At 46.6% G+C, this 18,630-nt stretch overlaps 1 protein-coding gene across 1 annotated transcript in view; it reads right to left on the bottom strand.

Moving 5' to 3' along the window:
- Positions 1 to 1,977: 1,977 nt before the first annotated feature.
- Positions 1,978 to 18,630, bottom strand: part of LOC120840107 (arrestin homolog) — a 91,283-nt gene continuing 74,630 nt past the window's right edge. Inside the window, exons 4-5 of the mRNA XM_042292781.1 lie at positions 4,193 to 4,389; positions 1,978 to 3,601 (exon numbers count right to left, since the gene is read on the bottom strand). Of these exons, the coding sequence (XP_042148715.1) occupies positions 3,029 to 3,601; positions 4,193 to 4,389 (770 nt within the window). The 3' untranslated portion in view covers positions 1,978 to 3,028. The remainder of the gene's footprint in view (positions 3,602 to 4,192; positions 4,390 to 18,630) is intronic.

Genomic DNA, 18,630 nt, shown 5'->3' on the forward strand with positions numbered 1-18,630 from the left:
TGTAAGCACACCAGTTGTGGGAGACAGGTTTGAGGCGCCATTTCCTCGAACGTGCCTCCGCCTCACTACGACACGATTCAATATATTTGCTGGTGTTGATGTGAATTTTCTAGCGTTGCGCTTTTGTAGGGTCTTGCTCTCTGCCCATCGAGGTGAAATCTGCTGTGCTATGATGGTAGGGATATTCTTTTTTGCAGAATTCTCAGAATCTTAGAACAGCATTGCTGACAATTCCACGGCACTGCTATTCTCATTTGAGTGTGCTCCACTCTGCGAGCGCGCTGCTGCGAGCAAGCGGAGAAAGAATTCGTTTGATAAATGCACTTATGGTGCTGTGTTCCAGGGTCTCTTTCTAGAACTGGGTCGCGCTTAAGTAGTGATGGCTGATTTCAGACGTGAAGAAAATGTCCCCATTTCTAGTCAAATTTGAACACTAGATTACGAAGAATTCGAAATTGATCTTGTGTGTTTCGGTTACGTGTTTACTGCGAATAAGTCAGCTTACAACCACAGACGAATTGTTACTTGATTGTCTGTTCGGAAAGATAAACTGAAGGAGGTAGGCATTATTCCTATATGTGCTATCACGTATAATATGATCTGAAGCAGTCCCTTATGCTTCTCTGGCGTACCTGCTATTTTGTTCCGAGCTTGTGGTCCGAACTAGGAGTGAAATGCGAAGTTCAGGTCCTATTCTTCAGACTATTTGAGAAAGATCGATAATAAAGCTTGTGGGAACTGCGGACACACAAAAGGGCCGGATCGGGTATTTCAGCGCATATTGTCCGCGAAAATACGTATTACCACAAATGTAAAAAACAAAAAAAAGGTTCAGCGTTGGTGAACGCAATTGTAATTTCTGTTTCTGAAGACCCTGTAAAGCGCTCAATTGTGTTTCCTCATAATTAATATTTCACTCCTCTATAATTAGGAGTGCAGATTACTGGTTTTACATATTTAATATTTTACCGTTCAATAATTAGGGTACAGATTACTGTTTTTATATAGCAAGGATTTTATACCTTTTTAAGAGTACAGATTATTGTTTTTAATTAGTGACATAGTTGAACGAGGTGACAGAACCTGAGTGGTGCATAGTTTTGGCACCTCAAGCGCGCTGCGAAAAAAATGTCTTGCTGATCATTTTCATGGCCATAAATTTGACCAGGCGAATTTTCAATTGCAGCAGTGCGTCAGAATACTTGAAGGAGTGCTGGAGCAATATTACAGGGTGATTCAAGGAGAGGCCAGGCTCTTTAAATCGACCGCAAAATTCGCTTTCGTAACCTATCGCGCTACGACTTTGTGCAGCGTTGCCCACAGATGGTGTATTTTTTTTTTTTTTTTTAAATTTTGCAAAGGGCGAACTTACTTAAAAAAAAAAGTAGAGAAAGAAAAAGGGTTAGCTCCTATGGAAATGCAGCGAAGCCACCGGTCTTCAAACAACACGGCGCCGTTTCGCACGGGAGTCAAGAGATGGCGCAAGCGGTCGCGACGCCAACTGCCGCCAACAAACGAGCATACGACGCCGAGAGCCGGCTTCTTTAGCAGACAAGGACCTGCAGTTCCTTGTTGTTACCGCGCCTGTTTTTGTTTCTGCGACTCTCGCCACCTGCGGAACGCGCGCCGCTTTTGAGTCGAAAAGATCGTATGCTAAGACGCCGGCTCTCGGCGCCGTATGCTCGTTCGTTGGCGGCGTTCGTTGCGCCCCTGCCGTGCGAAACGGCGCCGTGTTGTTTGAAGACCGATGGCGTCGCTGAGTTTCCATAGGAGCTAAGCCTTTTTTTTTTATTACTTTTTCCTCAGGTAAATTCGCTCTTTGCAAATTTTACAAAAAAAAAAAAAAAGAATTCACCATCTGTGGGCAACGCTGCACAAAGTCGTAGCGCGATAGGTTAAGAAACCGAATTTTCCGGTCGATTTAAAGAGCCTGGCCTCTCCTTGAATCACCCGGTAGTTCTCCTAATATATTTTTTTATTTTAATTTTTGATGCAGGGAACCACTTTTTTGATCAAAGCCTTTTTATGCTCTTTGTAACATATCTCTGCCGCAAGTGTACGTCCTAAATAAGTTGCAGTCTTTTTTTTTTTTTTTTAACGAGAGCACTGATAAGTTACGTTAATTAAATGCTGAGCATTTTGTAATTTGGGAATGTTTGAACAAAAAAAGACACGCTGTTGGATTATGGCGTTTTACTGCCCTGATCTTGAACATCTCTAATGCAAGACACACTAGATGTTTGATTTGCCATCGCACACACACACATCTCGGATCTCCTAAAAACAAAAGACCAGAACCTCTGCTGACGCTGAAATTAAAGCAGCAATAATTGAAGACACATCGACAATCGCAACAACTATACATATATCTTTTAGACACAGCAGTGCCGACTTCTTTGTACAGTATAAAAGATAATTGCGGCGTATTGAAGATATATTCATGCGCACGTATATACTCACTCAAGAACCACGCACCCAAGTACACAGGCACTCTCACGCGCACACTTTTCCATCCACGTGTTCACACTTTACCACAGGTTATATTCTTCATACAAGTGTTGCTGTAATGCGCAAGTACATTTAACCGGTCGGCATACTGAAGGAATAGAAGAGTCTGAAGACCTTCCGATTTTCGACGGCCGCAAGACCCAAATCTCCTGTTCCAGTGGCTTACTCTGTAGTTAAACTTTCGATAGTACTAACCAGAATAACAAACAATTAATATATCATTGTATATGAATTCTCACTGATTCAGGACCTGTCTTATGGTATCATTTTTTTTTCGCATTAACTCTCGGTATACGCCGCCATATATCAAGCTCGCAGATAAAAATTTATAAATATTTTTAGATACACATTTCTTGTTGTTTTTTTTGTCGTTGGATACCAGTCCTTTTGGTCCTCACTATTACTCCTCAACCTTTAGCAACATTTCATGAAATATAAGTTGTGAATGCAACCTGCGCCACTGTGGTTATGATGATGTCGTCCATCTGCCTCGGCGTGAAGCACTGAGATCCCCCCGGAGTTAACTGACTTCGTCGACCTCGTGAGGCGACGAACTGACGCCCAGCCTGGCGATGTCCTCAGATACACAGTCCGTGATGGGGTCTAGCGAGTCTTCTACCTTAAGGGACGTCTTGGAGCTGGGCAACGTGGGCCGCCGCACTCCTTCGGGAGGTCGTGGCAGCATCACCCGGAACGGGAGCCGGACCACGAGCGGCCGGTCGATGCATCCCAGGATGGCCTTGACCTTCACTTCGTAGCTGACGTTGACGCCATACGGATTCTTCTCCTTAGGGTTGACGAGTACAGTGGTGGAGGACAGGCTGTACACGGCCGAGTCCTCCTCGTGGAACTCGCTCTCGATGGCCAGCGCCACGGGAAACTTCTCGCAGCTCTGGAGCTTGATGTCAAAGTCCCTGGACACCGTGGAGCCCGGCGGCACGGGCCTGCTAGGGCCCGTGTCGCTGCTTCCGATGAGGTTCTTGAAGCGGCCGTGAGTGAACATGCAGACGTGGACGTGCTGCAGGACGGCCACCTTGAGTCTCTGGACCGTCTTGGAGGAGCCGTTGCTCAGCGTCACGTGTATGCGCACCATCTGCACACATAAGTACCGTAATGGTCAGTGCTGGAACGCGGTCTTTATGCTATCGGTTTGGCTGCTTGTCTCGCGGTAAAGACATTAGTTGTTAGTTAAGTTCCGTCAGCTGGCGCCTGAATAAATACAAATACAAATTGGGTTGTAAAAAAGCATCGATTCACTAGTCAAAGCTCGCGTGTACCTTGCAAGGAGATGGAAAGAGATAAGGGTTTAAAATGGCCATGACAAGTGCGCGGGGATGAAGGACGTTAGCCTCCTTGACACCCCTTTAAATTTGGGCACTAGTGCTTCAACGCTACAGAGCGGGATATGTGGATGTTTTCGCAGCAATTATTTGGGTCAATGGAGGGAACTGAGTATTACTTTTTACTGTTGTCTTTTGTAGTCCCTGTGGCGTTTACGGTATCTCATACCCAATAGTCTTTTTCCGGCCGTCCCTAAATTCAAAATCAGTGTAACGGCAAATGCACAAATAAAGCAGCAAACATAGCCTATTTCTGTCCGATGCGATGATGTCGCGATTGAACCATATATGGTAGACGAGCTTTCCTCCAGTGGTTGAAGCCACCGAATCCTGCGTGTACTCACGTCGCCCTGGTTATAGGTCTCCTTGTCGAGCGCTGCCTCCAGGTCTAAGCGTCCCGGGCAGAAAAAGAACGTCTTTCGGACGCTCGCCGTCGGCGGCGTTGGCGACAGGCCGTCGACGGGGAAGTCCGCGTACTGCACGCAGCGTAACGCCATGCGCACCGTGTTCCGCTTGTGGGGCTTCTCGTCCGAGCGCTCTCCTGTGCAATTCAAATGAAATAGCATTGAATCGAATCAGTCAAAAAAAAAAAAAAAAACACGCAAAATACATCTGTCACGTGACGTGTGTCACGTGACGTCACGACGTCACGAGACAGTGCGACGCCCTGTTACACGGTGACGTCACAGGAAGTCACGACGACACTTGACTCTAACGTTACAGTGTCACCTCACGACATCGACGACGGACGCCCTATTTCGAGCGGGGGGAAAAGCCCAAAACAGCTTAAAACAGCTCAAATACAGATACCGAGGTGCGCTCGCACCGAGCAACGAAGATAAAACTAGAACCACTAATTAAGCCCCGCTTCAGAGCAACGACAGTTCGGTCATCGTGGTACTTAAAATCATTGTTGCGAGTTATCTGATCCTTTTTCTAAAATCAAAGTAAACGGGTTTTATTTCCTAAGAAGTTTCAGAAGGGTCCGCGACAGAGTAAGAACTATGTTGTCTGAGGTCCCTGACATCGTATCCAAAAGCCAGAGAGTCGCCTTTTCGAGTCTTAACTCTCGTTAGTCGCTCCCGCTCTGCACTGGGCAACAAAATGGCGGCGTCCAGAAGAAAGTCGGGGGTTCAAGTGCCGATACTCTAAGTGTAACTTATTCATTGGTTCCAGATAAAACCATTAGGACACCAGGCATACACAGGTGCATGTTCTCATCATTATGCTCCATTTCGAAAATATCCAAACAACAAAACAGTCACACAGGGGCGTTTCTTTACAATTTCTTACAAGGTGAGGAGTCACAGGGACATTCGCGTGTCGTATGTCGCGTGCAAAGCGACTACTTGAACCGATAGCCACGCCAAGGGGGAATTATCCGCCAAGAAAGATTTGTCGCCAAGTGCTCACTTCAACACGTCGGCTCGTTCTCTTGGGGTGCTGCGTCATGTCGTCATCGCTGGCCTCGCGCCGTGGTCACTATCAGTACGCTAAAGCACAGTTCGTGCTTTGCTCTGGTTGGTCGGCTACTACAAGTCTTCAAGCTCCTACGGAACTACCATTGTAAGGTTCCGGAACACTTTTTATTGTCTTACGTTTTGCACGTCTTAAGGCCCTGCGCGAATAGTTTTTGGAAATACGTGTGCGGGTTCGCTCTTGAATTTTTATGACCCCTGAACGGGAAAATTTTGTATGCGGGGCAGGGAGCCGCCCTGCGGTGCGCATCTTTCGTTACTCGGGAACAGCCCCAGGTGCGGCGGGCCGGGTCGCGTTTCGCGCCTTGCTCAGCTGCCCGCCGCTGGGAAGACTCTCTGTTCAAGTGCTTTTTCACTGGTAGTCGACCAGTGCTACAACTTGGGTGTGTATGCTTCGAGTTTTGTTTGTCACTTCCCATTGAGAAGTGTGGATCGTTCTCCTGGAAGTGTCTTAGGCGCTGTGCTTCGTCTGTCCGCACCTGTCCCTCCGGCCGGTGTTCGGAGGACCAGGGGTGATTTGTTGTTCTAAAGGCCAGACTCGTCTGCGACTCCTACGCCCGGCGCCGTCTCGCCCTAGGCTCGGAGCACCGGATGAAAACGCTGACCCCCACGAGAAAATGGGAAACAGGGACCGGCTGCTGTCAATGAGAGCACAGGCGAGACAAAAAGAGTGGTCTTTGGTTTTGTACCGCGAGAGAGAAAGGAGCCGCTCTCTAACGGCGGCGGTTTTCGATGTTCGTATTCCTGTAACTCGTATGCTAAATTGTCTTTTATTAAAAAGTTGCGAAGAAGTACCTGCGTAAACAGTTGCCTGGCCCGATACACCACCGCCACCGTCCAACGCAAGCCATTCTCCTCCACACCATCGAGGAGGAACCACCGTTTACAACTTTGCTTCTTTCAGTACAAATAATGGCCTAATGCCTAGCTCTAATATAAACTGCCTGGATTTTTTACTGTTGCTCCAATTAATGAAACAACGTTTGTGCGAATGCTAGCCTTGATATATTTGATGAAAAGCGTAAATTTCGACAGTGTGTTGAGGCTATTGTTTTTTCCTAACGTTTCGCTTTTATCCTGTTTAGCGTTACATTTCTGAAGGAGTAAGTGCACCACTAAAGAATCGTCAAGCCGTTGGTGGGTCACTGAAAATAAGAATAAACATAAACATAAACCTATAGTAAGAACCTTATTAGAGCAGCCGACAGGATTGTGTTGGACATTCCTTCGGTGACTGTGCGGGGACGACCAGACGAAAGAGACGCCTGGACGGGGACGAGTACGGAACCTCAACTACGTCATCCCGGTTGGCACAAGCCAAGTGAACGAGAGGAGATGCCGAAAAGTCGCCAGCATCAGAGCCGGGGACAGGGTGGGGAAGACAACCGAACAGCTGCACCATCCTTTCAGTTGACTGGATCAGCAGAACGGGAGTGAGAGGAGCCAGCAGGACGTCAGCGATCCCTTGACCCTGCCCGGCAGAGGTGGAGAGGGCGATTGGACGGCAGCAAGGTTCCGCCTTTCAAAAGAAATCGATGGAGCGGGAAGCATCGGGGGACGCTAAGGACAAGGAACTGCACAAGAGCCGGAGCTGCAGTGCGGAAGACGACTGAGCGACAACAGGGTTCTTGCGGTCGGCTGAAACCGACCAAGCCTCAAGTGTCGGAGTGTGCTCAGCTTCAGGCATCTGTGCGCCTCCACGGTAAGAGAGGGAAGGACTGGCTGCCGGCAGTGCACAACAAGCTTCAACACTTTGGGCCAGTGGACGCACCACGCTCTGCGGTGAGCGTGTTAGTTTGGTCTCAAAAGTTACAGCGAATGGTTGTGGTGATTCGAAGCGCCCAGAAAGCAGAGTCAAATATGAATGGGTACTCGGAGGGGTCGAGCGCGGTGGGGCAAACGTCCACGGTTGCTGATACCCACGCCGAGACCGAGGTCGTTGCGTTAAGACGCCTCGAGTTCGAGTTCGAGATGCAGTTCGAGATGCAGCTCGAGATGCATTTTTTTTTCTTCCGACTCCAGACAGAGGGCTGGAGTCGGAAGAAAAAAAATGCAATGCGAAAGCTCGAGCTTAGGGCTTGCTGCGAAAGGCCAGAAGGCGCGACTGCGTCGGGGGAGCCATCGGCCCAGATCCCGTATCTCAGTGCGCAAAACTACTGAGAAGTCAATAAGTACCCGAAGACGCCGAGCTGCCTGAATGGTTTGACCGGGTAGAGAAGATTTTTGCGACTTACGGCTTGCCGGAGAGGAGCAAAGTGCTTCTGATCATGCTCGCTCTCTTAAGTAAGGCGGTACACTTTTTCTCCCTGTTAACTACGGAGGAGCTGTCTAAGTACAGCGCGGTAAAAACAGCCGTGCTAGAGGAGCTCAAAGTGACGCTAGAGGAGCACCGCGCTCGTTTCATGGAGGCAATTAAGCGTAAAGACGAGGGTTGGGCTCAGTTCGCCTCGCGGTTGACGAGCCACTTTAGCTGTTATGCCAATTACCACGAGACCAAAACTCTGGAGGTGCTAATCGAGCTAATGGCGGTTAACCGCTTCAAGTAGTGTCTGAGCCCTTAGGCCGAAAGGCACGTAACGCTGGGAGAAGAGGGGTGGCTAAGGGCTCACGAGATGTAGAATATTATCGACACCTTTGAGGTGGCTGAGGAGAAAGCGAAATCCACAGGAAAGGGAGACGCGGACGCCCAGAAAGGGAAAAAAACTTCCAGCAGCCCCTCGAGGCCGAAGTGACCGCCCGGTTGTTACGTGTATATTAACGGGTCCCATGTGGCCCAAAACTGTCCCCAAAGAATCCAAAAGGATGTCAAGAAAAGAAATTGCATGTTCAAAACATTCGAGCTGGGCACGCTGAGGAGACGAGGGAGGAGCCACATCTTCTAGTTGCGAGGATAGGCACCGCTCCATTAGAGGTTCCCAAGCGGTTCAGGTGTCTCAAGGTCACGCTCGACTGCGGCGGGGCCACCGTGGGCGCCGTTTTGGACCCCGGCAGGAAGGTGAGGTTTATGCGCACGAGTGTCGTTCCCACTAAATGGTAGGAACCTAGCGGCACCACAAAACTTGTTTCGGCTTTCGGCCAGGAGCAGATCGCGAAGGTGGTCCGACTCCCGGTATGCCTGCGATTAGAGGGGGAGGTTAGCTGGAACAGCCCGGCGAGCCTGCTTTGTGCCGTCACTGATCAGCTGGCACCCCCGGTAAACTGCCTCCTTTCGATGAAAGACTGGGAACTATTATCAGGGATTAAAGCCGTGACCGCGTGCCCACCTGTGGGAAGTGCGGCTGTATCCCAGCACGAGCCACCGCAAGAGGGGCGGCATATCACACAAGACGTCGCCTTCGTGACGGGCATGCGTGCCGAAGAAACTGGCGTGGCCTACACAGAGAATGGGGAAACCGAGCAGAAAGGAGAAGGCGATCGACAGCCCGGCAGAAGGCGTGCGACCCCATTCTGGGAAGGTCACGGCGCGATGCCCGCGTGGGAAAAGGTGGCATGTTTACAAAAATGGCATGCTGTTTCATTGGGGTTTAATTGCCGGAACGAGGGTAAAGCAACTGGTGCTTCCAAGATCGAGAAGAGGCGAGGTGCTGCTGCTCGCGCATGAGTTCCTCCGGGGAGGCCACCTGGGCCTGAAGAAAACGCGGGATAGAATAAAGTACAGTTTTTACTGGCTTGACATGGAAAGAGAGGTGCGGGAGCACTGTCAATCTTGTCGCGGCTGCCTAATCGACGCTGGAAAGAGTAAACAGCACGAGACCTTGCTGGCGCGCCAGCTACAGACGACGACGCTTCCTCTCACTCAGCCGGTGGGTTGCCACAGCAAAAAACATTACGTCGAATCACTGTAACGGGGGAGAACGGTCCGCGTTATGACCGTCATTGTGATGTGTCGCATTGTTTTATATGATAGAGCAGTGCTTCTCAACCATCGACGTTTAGAGGACTCCTTGTGGATCGGCAGGGGTGATGGAGTACCCCGTTTGTGCTGAAGGAAGGGGGAAGGTATAGGTTAAATAAAATAACAATATAATATATTGATTTAACTACGGGTAATATGAAGTAGACTTCTCTGTCTGACTTACACACGAGAAAACTCGCCCGAAATAGAAAAAACTTCCTTCTCGATCTGAAAAAAACAAAAGTTTTAATGCCGGGCATGACTGATGTCACGCCCGGCATGCCATAGAACGCCTTCCCGGACCCCCATTTGAGAACCACTGTCATAGAGTATGTGTGAGGTTTCACCTGATTACTTATTTAGTGCATGTTCAAGTTGGAGCTAATGTTCCGGTATCCTCTTTGTTTCACTGTTGTCACGTCTAGAAGCCAAGCAACAGTTTTGGGGAGACGTGTAGGGTTCCGGAACACTTTTTATTGTCTTACGTGTTGCACGTCTGGAGGCCCTGCGCGAATAGTTTTTGGGAATACGTGTAAGGGTTCGCTTGGGAATGTTTATGACCCCTGAACGGGAGAAGTTCGTGCGCGGGGCAGGGAGCCCCCTTGCGGTGCGGGTCTCCCGTTACTCGGGAACAGCCCTCGGTGCAGCGGGCCGGGTCGCGTTCCACGCCTCGCTCAGCTGCCCGCAGCTGGGAGGACTCTCCGTTTAAGTGCTTTACTATGAGAGTTGACCAGTGTCAGAATTTGGGGTGTGTATGCCTCGAGAGTCGTTTGTCGCCTCCCCTTGACAAGTGAGGACCGCTTTCCAAGAAGTGCCTCGGGCGCTGTGCTTCGTCTGTCCGCACCTGTCCGTCCAGCCGGTGTTCGGAATGCCAGGGGTGATTTGTTGTGTCTAAGGTCCAGACTCGTCTGAACCTCCTACGCCCGGTGCCGTCTCGCCATGGGCTCGGAGTGCCGTATAAAACACTGACGTTCAAGGAAAAATGGGAAAGAGGGACAGGCTGCTGTCAATGAGAGCACAAGCGAGACAAAGGGAATGGTATTTGGCTCGGTGCCGCTGGAAAGAAAGGAGCCACTCTCTAACGGCGGCCAAGTCTGGGTCCCGGTTGTCGATGCTCGTATTCCTGCAACTCGTATGCTAAATTGTCTTTTATTAAACTGTTGCGAAGAAGTTCCTGCATAAACAGTTGTCTCACCCGACCTTCTACACCACCGTCACCGTCCAACGTAAGCCATCCTCCTCCACACCATCGAGGAGGAACCACCGTTTACATCTAGCAAGAATCTTGTTGCCATCCTGTGGCAAAGCGATCCTACGGAGCTTAAAAGGACTGCCTGGCTCTACGGACGCGGGATTTGACGCCAAGGGTTCACTTCAATAAGTCGGCTCGTTCTCCTATGGTGCTGCGTAATCTCGTCATCGCTCGCCTCGCGTCGTGGCCACTATCAGCACCCTCAGGCACAGTTCGTGCTTTGCTCTGGTTGTTCGGCTACAAGCCTCCAAGCGTCTACGGAACTGCCATCCTGCAGCGAGACCATCCTACAGAGCTTAAAAAGACTGCCTGGCTTAGGGTACGTGCCTTCCCCTAGCCTGGCTCTACGGACGCGGGATTCACCACCAAGTGTCCGCTTGAATAAGTCGGCTTGTTCTCTAGTGGTTGAGTTAACCAACCTTGTTCTGCTTATCAACACTTACCAAGCTGCTGAGGTCAAAAATCCCTGCTAATTTCTTGTTCTATTATGGGTGTTGACTGTGAAATTCCTGTGCCCTAGTGTGAAAGCACTTCTCATTTCCTTGTGTCTCGCGCAACTGCTGCTCTGCGCGGGTGACGCTGAATCCAAGCCTGGGCCTGATCAAATCTTCCAAGTCTTGGCGTACCTTCATCAAGTGATAGCATCGAATAAAAAGTACCAGAAAGAAAATACAACTGCGCTCGGGCGGGCATCAGAGCAGGCATTAACTACCTCTCAAAGCGCATTTCTCTTCTTCAAATGTGTCTTCGTGAGGTTGCCGAGCTCAGTGGAGACGTGAGGTCCCTTGACCAGACTGTTTCTAACATTACAACTGAAATCGCTGCCATTGCCTACAGGCGACGGGGAATGGAAAGTGTTGTCGAAGTGGTCGATGACCTAAATAATCGTTTACAAAGAAACAACTTGTTTGTGAAAGGTATACCAGAACAGGCATGTGAAAACTGGAATGATACTGAAAACAACATCAGGGAATTATTTTCAACTCACCTCAATGTGAATACCGGCGAAATTGAGCGCTCACACCATATCGACCAGCCTAAAGCTGGGTCCACTTATTATCAAAATTCTGAGCTACAAAAGCAAATGTTGGATTCAGAAAAATGGTCCCAAGCTGAACAATTTGGGGTCGCCGCAAGTTTGGATTGAAGACGATTTGTCTCCTGAAGTGCAGTTTTACCGCAAAAAAACTCGGTGATTTCGCGAAAACAAATCGAGACTCAATCAGATTTCTGGTTACCTACGACAAGCTTAAACTAAATAACACTCTTTACGTCTATGATGCAAATATTGATCAAGTTGTCCCTATTTCCACACTCAAGCTGTCTGATCTCAGTACATGACAAAAAATAAATCCAACTCATGACCGACGAAAAAGATTGGTTCTCTCTCTTTTCTACTAGCTAACTTTCGCAGTCTTCTTCCTAAACAGGACGAGCTGCTTACTTGCATTGATGCATGTTCTGCCGATGTTGTCTTGGGTACCGAAACGTGGCTGACTTCAAATATTGCAAGATGGGAGCTTTCGTTTGCAAACGTATTTACTGTCTGGCGGAGTTACAGCAGCTATCAGAAACATTTCATCTTCAGTTATCTCCGTTAATAGCAGGCTTGAAATGATGTGGGTCACCATAGGGTTTAACGCTCAGACATGCGTGGTTGGCGTGTGTTACCGGCCTCCGAACTGCCCGGCTGACTTTGTTGAGGGGTTCACAGAAGTTGTCGGTGAGATACAGTGCAAATTTCCTAACAGCCCTCTTATTTCGGCAGTAGACTTCAACTATCTTGGTGTTGATCGGAGCGCTCGCGCTGTAAATTAGAATGTAAAAAAAAAATTGAGTGTCGCAAGCTGTTTGATATGTCTAATTATTTCAACTTGAAACAAATAATTACTACTCCTACACTCGGAGATGCCGTCTTAGACCTAGTCTTTATAATCCATCCAGAACATACTATCGCAACGGTGATGAACCAAATTAGTGACCACTGTGCCATTCACTGTGACTTTTCTTTGGTTGTTAACACGACGGACTTAGCAAAGAAAGTAATATTTCACTATAAAAGATTTAACTCAGAAGCTTCAGAGTTGATGTTATGCGAGTTTTTAAGTGCATTTCTTAATGTTTTGATTACCGGACTGTTAACGAAAATTGGATTATTTTTTTAGATAAAACGCTAAAAGCTCCAATCGTATGTGTGACTGCTTTAGTAATCGCCCCTAGCTTGCACAAACCTTGGCTTACAACCAAAATTGAAATAGCTATACAGAAAAGAAAACGCGCCTCTACAGACGTACCTTTCACTCTTACAAAAACCGCCAAACAGCTTTTTCGGTGAAGATATCTCAAATATTCTTAGAGGCGATGCAAAATTTTTTTGGAAAGTTCTTAAGCCTAATCTGTTAGCAATGTTGCCTAGCATTTCTTGTGATGATGTGTATTTCGTATGTCCCCACCATTTAGCTGCGGGTTTTAACATATTTTTAGCAGTGTCTTCACTGAGAAGGACGATTGCCCACGATCATTTGCTCTGTCATCTGTTGCCGAATATTTTTATGCAGGACATTATCATTCCAGTCATGGGGTCCAGTGCGCTGTTGGCCGTCTGAACACTAACTCCAGCCCTGGTCCGGATGGCATATCCACCAAGCTCCTAAAATTAACTGAAAACACATCTGGAGCTATACTGGGTAGGCTGTTAAAACAATCCCTTTCCACTGGCGAACTACCCGATGACTGGAAACTGGCTCACGTCATTCCCCTTTTTAAATCGGGGGATAAAAACTCTATTAACAACTAAAGGGGCATTTCACTAACGTGCGTCTCTCGCAAGCTCATGGAACATATACTTTCATCCCAAATCATTACCCACCTTTCCAGAAACAACCTTATCTTCCCATATCAGCATGGCTTCCAACACGGTCCTTCCTGTGAGACGCCACTATTCGAATTGACTCATCATCTCCATGTGTCTATTCATTCGTTACTTCCCGTTTATGCTGTTTTTATCGACCTCGCAAAAGCTTTCGATCGGGTCCTCCACAATTTATTGTTATACAAATTAAGTGCCATGAGTATAAACGAATTAGTTACTAAATGAATTGCGAGCTTCTTGCCGAATCGGTTTCAGTCTGTAGTGATTAACAGGTATGTCTCTTCTCCTATAATACTAAAATGTGGCGTTCCACGGGGTTCAGTTCTTGTTCCGGTATTGTTTGTTCTCTATAAAAATGTCGTTTTTTCTAACATAAAATCACCCATACGTCTTTTCGCTGACGACGGCGTCATTTATCGCCCCATTTCTAGTCCTCAAGATGTGTGCATACTTCAACGCGACCTGGAAACCGTAAATAACTGGTGTAGCACTTGGCTGATGCAAATTAAGGCTTCTAAAACTAAGGCTGTAGCTTTCACCACCAAATTGAATGTCGTCCGCCACACGTACACATTTGGAGACGATGAGATCGAAAATCTAACATCAATAAAATATCTTGGCGTACATCTTTCTGCTAATCGAGCTTAAAATCTCCATATTGAACAGGTCATTAAGAAAGCGTCTAAAACTTTCGGATACCTCAAAGGTTCATTATTTTAGGCAAATAAATAAACCAAGGTTGTAGAGTATGCCTCCCTCGTAAGGTCGCAGTTGGTGTATACATCCATTTTTGACACCCTCATCAGATGCATTTAAGCAGTAATATCGAAGTACTTCAAAATAAAGCTGCCAGGTTCATCGCTAAGAATTATTCTAGTGCTTCAAGCAGTACTAACCTAAAATTTTCTCTCAACCTTTCGCCCCTTCATTGTCGAAGACGCATTGACAGCATATCCTTCTTCCACAAACTCCATCACAGCTCATCTCATTTCAGACACGCGTACATCCATCCGCCTCATCATGTTTCATCTCGCGTCGACCATCCCTTCAAACCGACCTATTCAAAAACTCTGCAATTATCGTCGCCCTCTCCGGCTGGAACGGGTGATATTGTGTCCCTCATCATTGCCCAATTGTTCACCACTTCAATAACTAATCTAAAACAACGTATACAGTTGTGTTTATTGTTAATTAGTTTTACGTGTGAATTTTTTGTTTCTTTGGTTTGCTATCTGCCAACTGCATTGTGTTTTGTTCTCTCACTCTCAAAGATTAATTTTTCCTTTATGTAATGCCCGAAAGGGTCTTTCAAATAAATAAATAAAAAAAAAAAAACAAAAAAAGAAAACACGGACGTCTTGCGGAGACTCGTGACGTAAGCGGTCGTAACATAACGCAACCTAGAAAAACGCCCCTGTGTGAACAAGCCTTATGGCTGATCCGGACAGCTGAAGGCTGCCCCATTTTCTTGCGTTAAGTTACGTTACGAATTATTACGTTGAAGTCACCGGGACCTCTGTGCTTCATATTAAGCGAAGCGGCCAGTTCAAGGAGAAAGCATGACATGCGACATTCGAGACACGAATGTTTCGGTGACTTATACGTTACGTAAGTTAACGGAAGAAAATGGGGCAGCGTGAACCAGCCTTTTCTGTGAGAAACGCACGCTTACGTCGAGAAGCGACCGCGAGTCACCGGCACATTCATGCTTCGTACGAAGCGTTCCAAACACTTAAAAGAGTAGCTTGGCACGCGGAATACGACGTATGGATATGCTGGTGACCTACGTAACCGTACGTATGCTTCGCAACATAAAAAAACGGTGTTGTGTGAACCAGCCTTTCAGCTAAAATCCGAACACCCGACCAGGGGGGGGGGGGGGGGGGGGGGGGGGTGGAGCGCAATGTAGTGAGCCTTATGTATGAAGTCTTATGTTTCAAGGGAATCAGTCTCGAGCGTTGTTCCAAGTGCGCTAATCCTCCTGTGTTTCTTTTTTTTTTTTGTTTTTCGAGTTTGAAAGCGTTTAAAAAGGAAAGTGACAACCGTTAGTTTATTAAAGGTGACATATTGAGCTTCCGGCTCAGCAACACTTCCTTTGATTTCCTTCTCCCAAGACTCTGACTGACTGACGCTAGTTTATGTCCGCGTTGTCTACTCGAGAAAAATATTTGGCGACCGCCTTGGAGGCTGAAACATTGTTCCGTGTAACACGGATCAAAGTTTTAGCAGTATTACCTATATAGTTATTATGACGCACGCTAGAGGTTCCACTGGCGCTATTGTTTGGTTTTAAACTGAAGAAGACGGCAAGCAGTTTGAAATTAACATCCGGTAAGGAATTTATACGGAAAAACGTGAGTGCATTTTCGTTTTGCGATTGATTATAAGAGCAAATATCTCGAGCCACTCGTATACGCACTAGATAACTCAAAACAGTTCTTAGTCATGCAGACGAAAGTACTGGTCAGTCACTGCGTTTTTTTTTTCTCAAATTAGTGGCATTAAAAACGACGCTAAAATGGCATCGTACATGCATGTATTTTATATACTGTCCGACATTGTTAGCGCGAACACTGCATCGGCGCTTTTCTGCAGAAGCGTCTATGCCTTAAAGCAGTGAAGAACATATCAAAAATCAAGAGAGGCGTCAAGAAGTACACACTAACTCTGGGTCAGTACCTAACTGTGCATGCAGACGATGAGAAACAGAACAAGAAGGTAAAGCCCAGTATTGAGTGCAATTCGCAATAAATAACGTCCGTTTTATTTAGTCTGCTGCTCATGCGTGCTTGTAACGGTAAGTTTCTTCTGGCGTTCAAAACTCGTAGCTCGCTGCTGAAAATCTTTTAGAATGGGAAAAAGCCAAAACGCTCTTCCCGTCCGATAAATTCAGCAGAATAATAAAGTGAAAAACACAATTCATAGTGCACTTACTTTTACTGTCTTACGCGTTTTAACCGCTCGAAAATGGGAGTCATTTTAGTGGCACACAAGTATCGCAGATTATTATATACGACATCAGGACGTTGGTGCTCTTTGTACGAGTCCTACATTCTTTTCTGCTGTTATTCTTGCTTAGCATTTGCCACTTGTCTTCACACACTTGCCGTTGAACATAGGGCTAGACCCGGAGTACTGTGAAGTTAAATATCGCTTACTGATCGGAAAAATACTCTAACTGAAGCAATTTCACTTTCTTAATATTAATAAAGTTACCTACTATTCCTTACTACACATGTAACAAAGGCGATTGCTGTTATTCTCAGGCAAAGAGACAGAAAGCACGCGTGATTTCCAGAGGAATGCCCAGGAGCACCGGAAAACGGGACTGATGTCTGACACTAGCGCCAGTTGAATCTCTAGCGCACATTATAATAACTTTATGGTACTATCATTAAATAGTTTAACCTTCATATCTCATAGCTAGTAAACGCACGGTCGGGGAAGAATGAAGTGCTCTTAAAAACACTGGCAAGGTGGCGCGACCCGTCGCCCGATTTCAAGGGTTTTAGCCGTACTCATTTATCTATCTATTCATCGAGACAATCCACCAGGCGACGCTTAGGGAGGTAGGCCGGGATGACGCCTGAGCTCGATCGAGTTTGGCCCCAGAAAAAGGATAATCGAAAAAGTAGAAGTGTGGCGCAAAGAGGGAGTGCTGGAAAGTTACTTTGCAGCACTCCCTCTTTCCGCTGCGCCGCGACGATATTCGCTTGGAATGTGTTTAACTTTACACGAGTTTACTGGTAATAGTGGGACCCAAAGATACTCGCACGCAACGCTAATGACAAAACTCTCATTTGTTGCGGTGTAATTTCAAGGTCAAAAGCGAGAGTTTTCTTTTTTTTCTTTGCTTCGCAAAACTTCATGACGTATCTTTGGGGATCGCTGTAGCCTCAAGTGCAGATATTTAAATGCAGCTGATAGGTTAGACACGAGCATTGAGTGAGCACTCGATTTGGCCTCATGATAATCGATAGCTCGACAAGCTTTCGGGTAGTGGCCCGTGTCCTATCGCTGCAATAACGACAATTTTATTATTATTATTATTATTTTAGTTATTCATACTGTTGGCCTACAGGCCGTTACAGGAGTGGGATATTGGCAAAACAACCGATTTTTAAGGCACAATTCCACGAACAATACATTACATGACCGTTCCAGCACACGAATGCATTGAAAATATAGACAGACAAAGAAAACGGGAAACACACACAAAGAAGAATACTTATATACTATTTTATTAGGCGAGACTTCTCAGGAGGGCTTTAAAACCCTCAACGGTAACACCTTCACTTGGGGTCATCTATAGTCCGTGGAAAGAAGGAATATTTAAAAGGGCCGATTAGGGGCTTTCATTGGTGTTATAATTTCACTTATTTCTTCTAAGTCCTGCAGTAGAACGAGCCTTTAAATATCGCTGTGAGTCCATGTTGAGACTATTTAGTTGTATCAAATAAAGCAGTTTTTGGTCTAGCCACTTTCCGACGCTCTGCTACTGATTGAGTTGAAATGAGTAACCATCGCACTGACAGACTGAGTCCCTCAGTATTGGGCTGTGATAAATCTGGCAGCTCTTCTTTGTGCCTTTTCTAATATTTCAATATTTTTTTTTGTATGGGTCCCACACGGCACTTGCGTATTCTTAGGCTGGGTGTTCAAATCTTAAATAAGCTGTAAGTCTGCCTTTGTTTGTCGGCTAATATAAGGTTACGTCTTAAGAACCACAATTTTATTTCTGCGGAGCTCGTAACATTGTCGATAAGGAATTTCCAATTAATATCACTCGGCACGGTTACACCCAGGTATTTAAAAATGCTGACGAACGTTAATATCGTCCAGTTCGTAGTTATAAGCAAGAACGTTTTTAATATTGTTTGTGATCCTTGTAAATACAGTTGTTTTTTTGTTTAATTTGCATTTCCGACGCCTTGCACCACTCATTTATGATATTTAATTTTTTCTTCAAAGTGACCTAATCTTCTGGGCATGTAATTCTAGAGAAAATTAGGCAGCCGTCTGCGAATGCGCGGGCGGTTACTTTAGGGCCAAGGTTGTCTGCGATGTCATTAATATAACTTAAGAACAGCAAGGGTCCCAACACGGACCCCTGAGGAACCCCCGACGTGACTCTTAGTGTAGCTGATCTAGCACCGTTAACTTCGGCCAATTGAGTACAGTTGGTGAAGTAAGCCGTGATCTATCTCAGTGCCTTTATATTTATGCCGGCCTCTTTTAGCTTCTATATAAGTTTTGCTCGGGGAACACGATCGAAAGCCTCTGAA

The sequence above is a fragment of the Ixodes scapularis genome, unplaced genomic scaffold (assembly GCF_016920785.2).
Source record: "Ixodes scapularis isolate PalLabHiFi unplaced genomic scaffold, ASM1692078v2 PGA_scaffold3__209_contigs__length_174095766, whole genome shotgun sequence".
Classification (NCBI taxonomy): Eukaryota; Metazoa; Arthropoda; class Arachnida; order Ixodida; family Ixodidae; genus Ixodes; species Ixodes scapularis.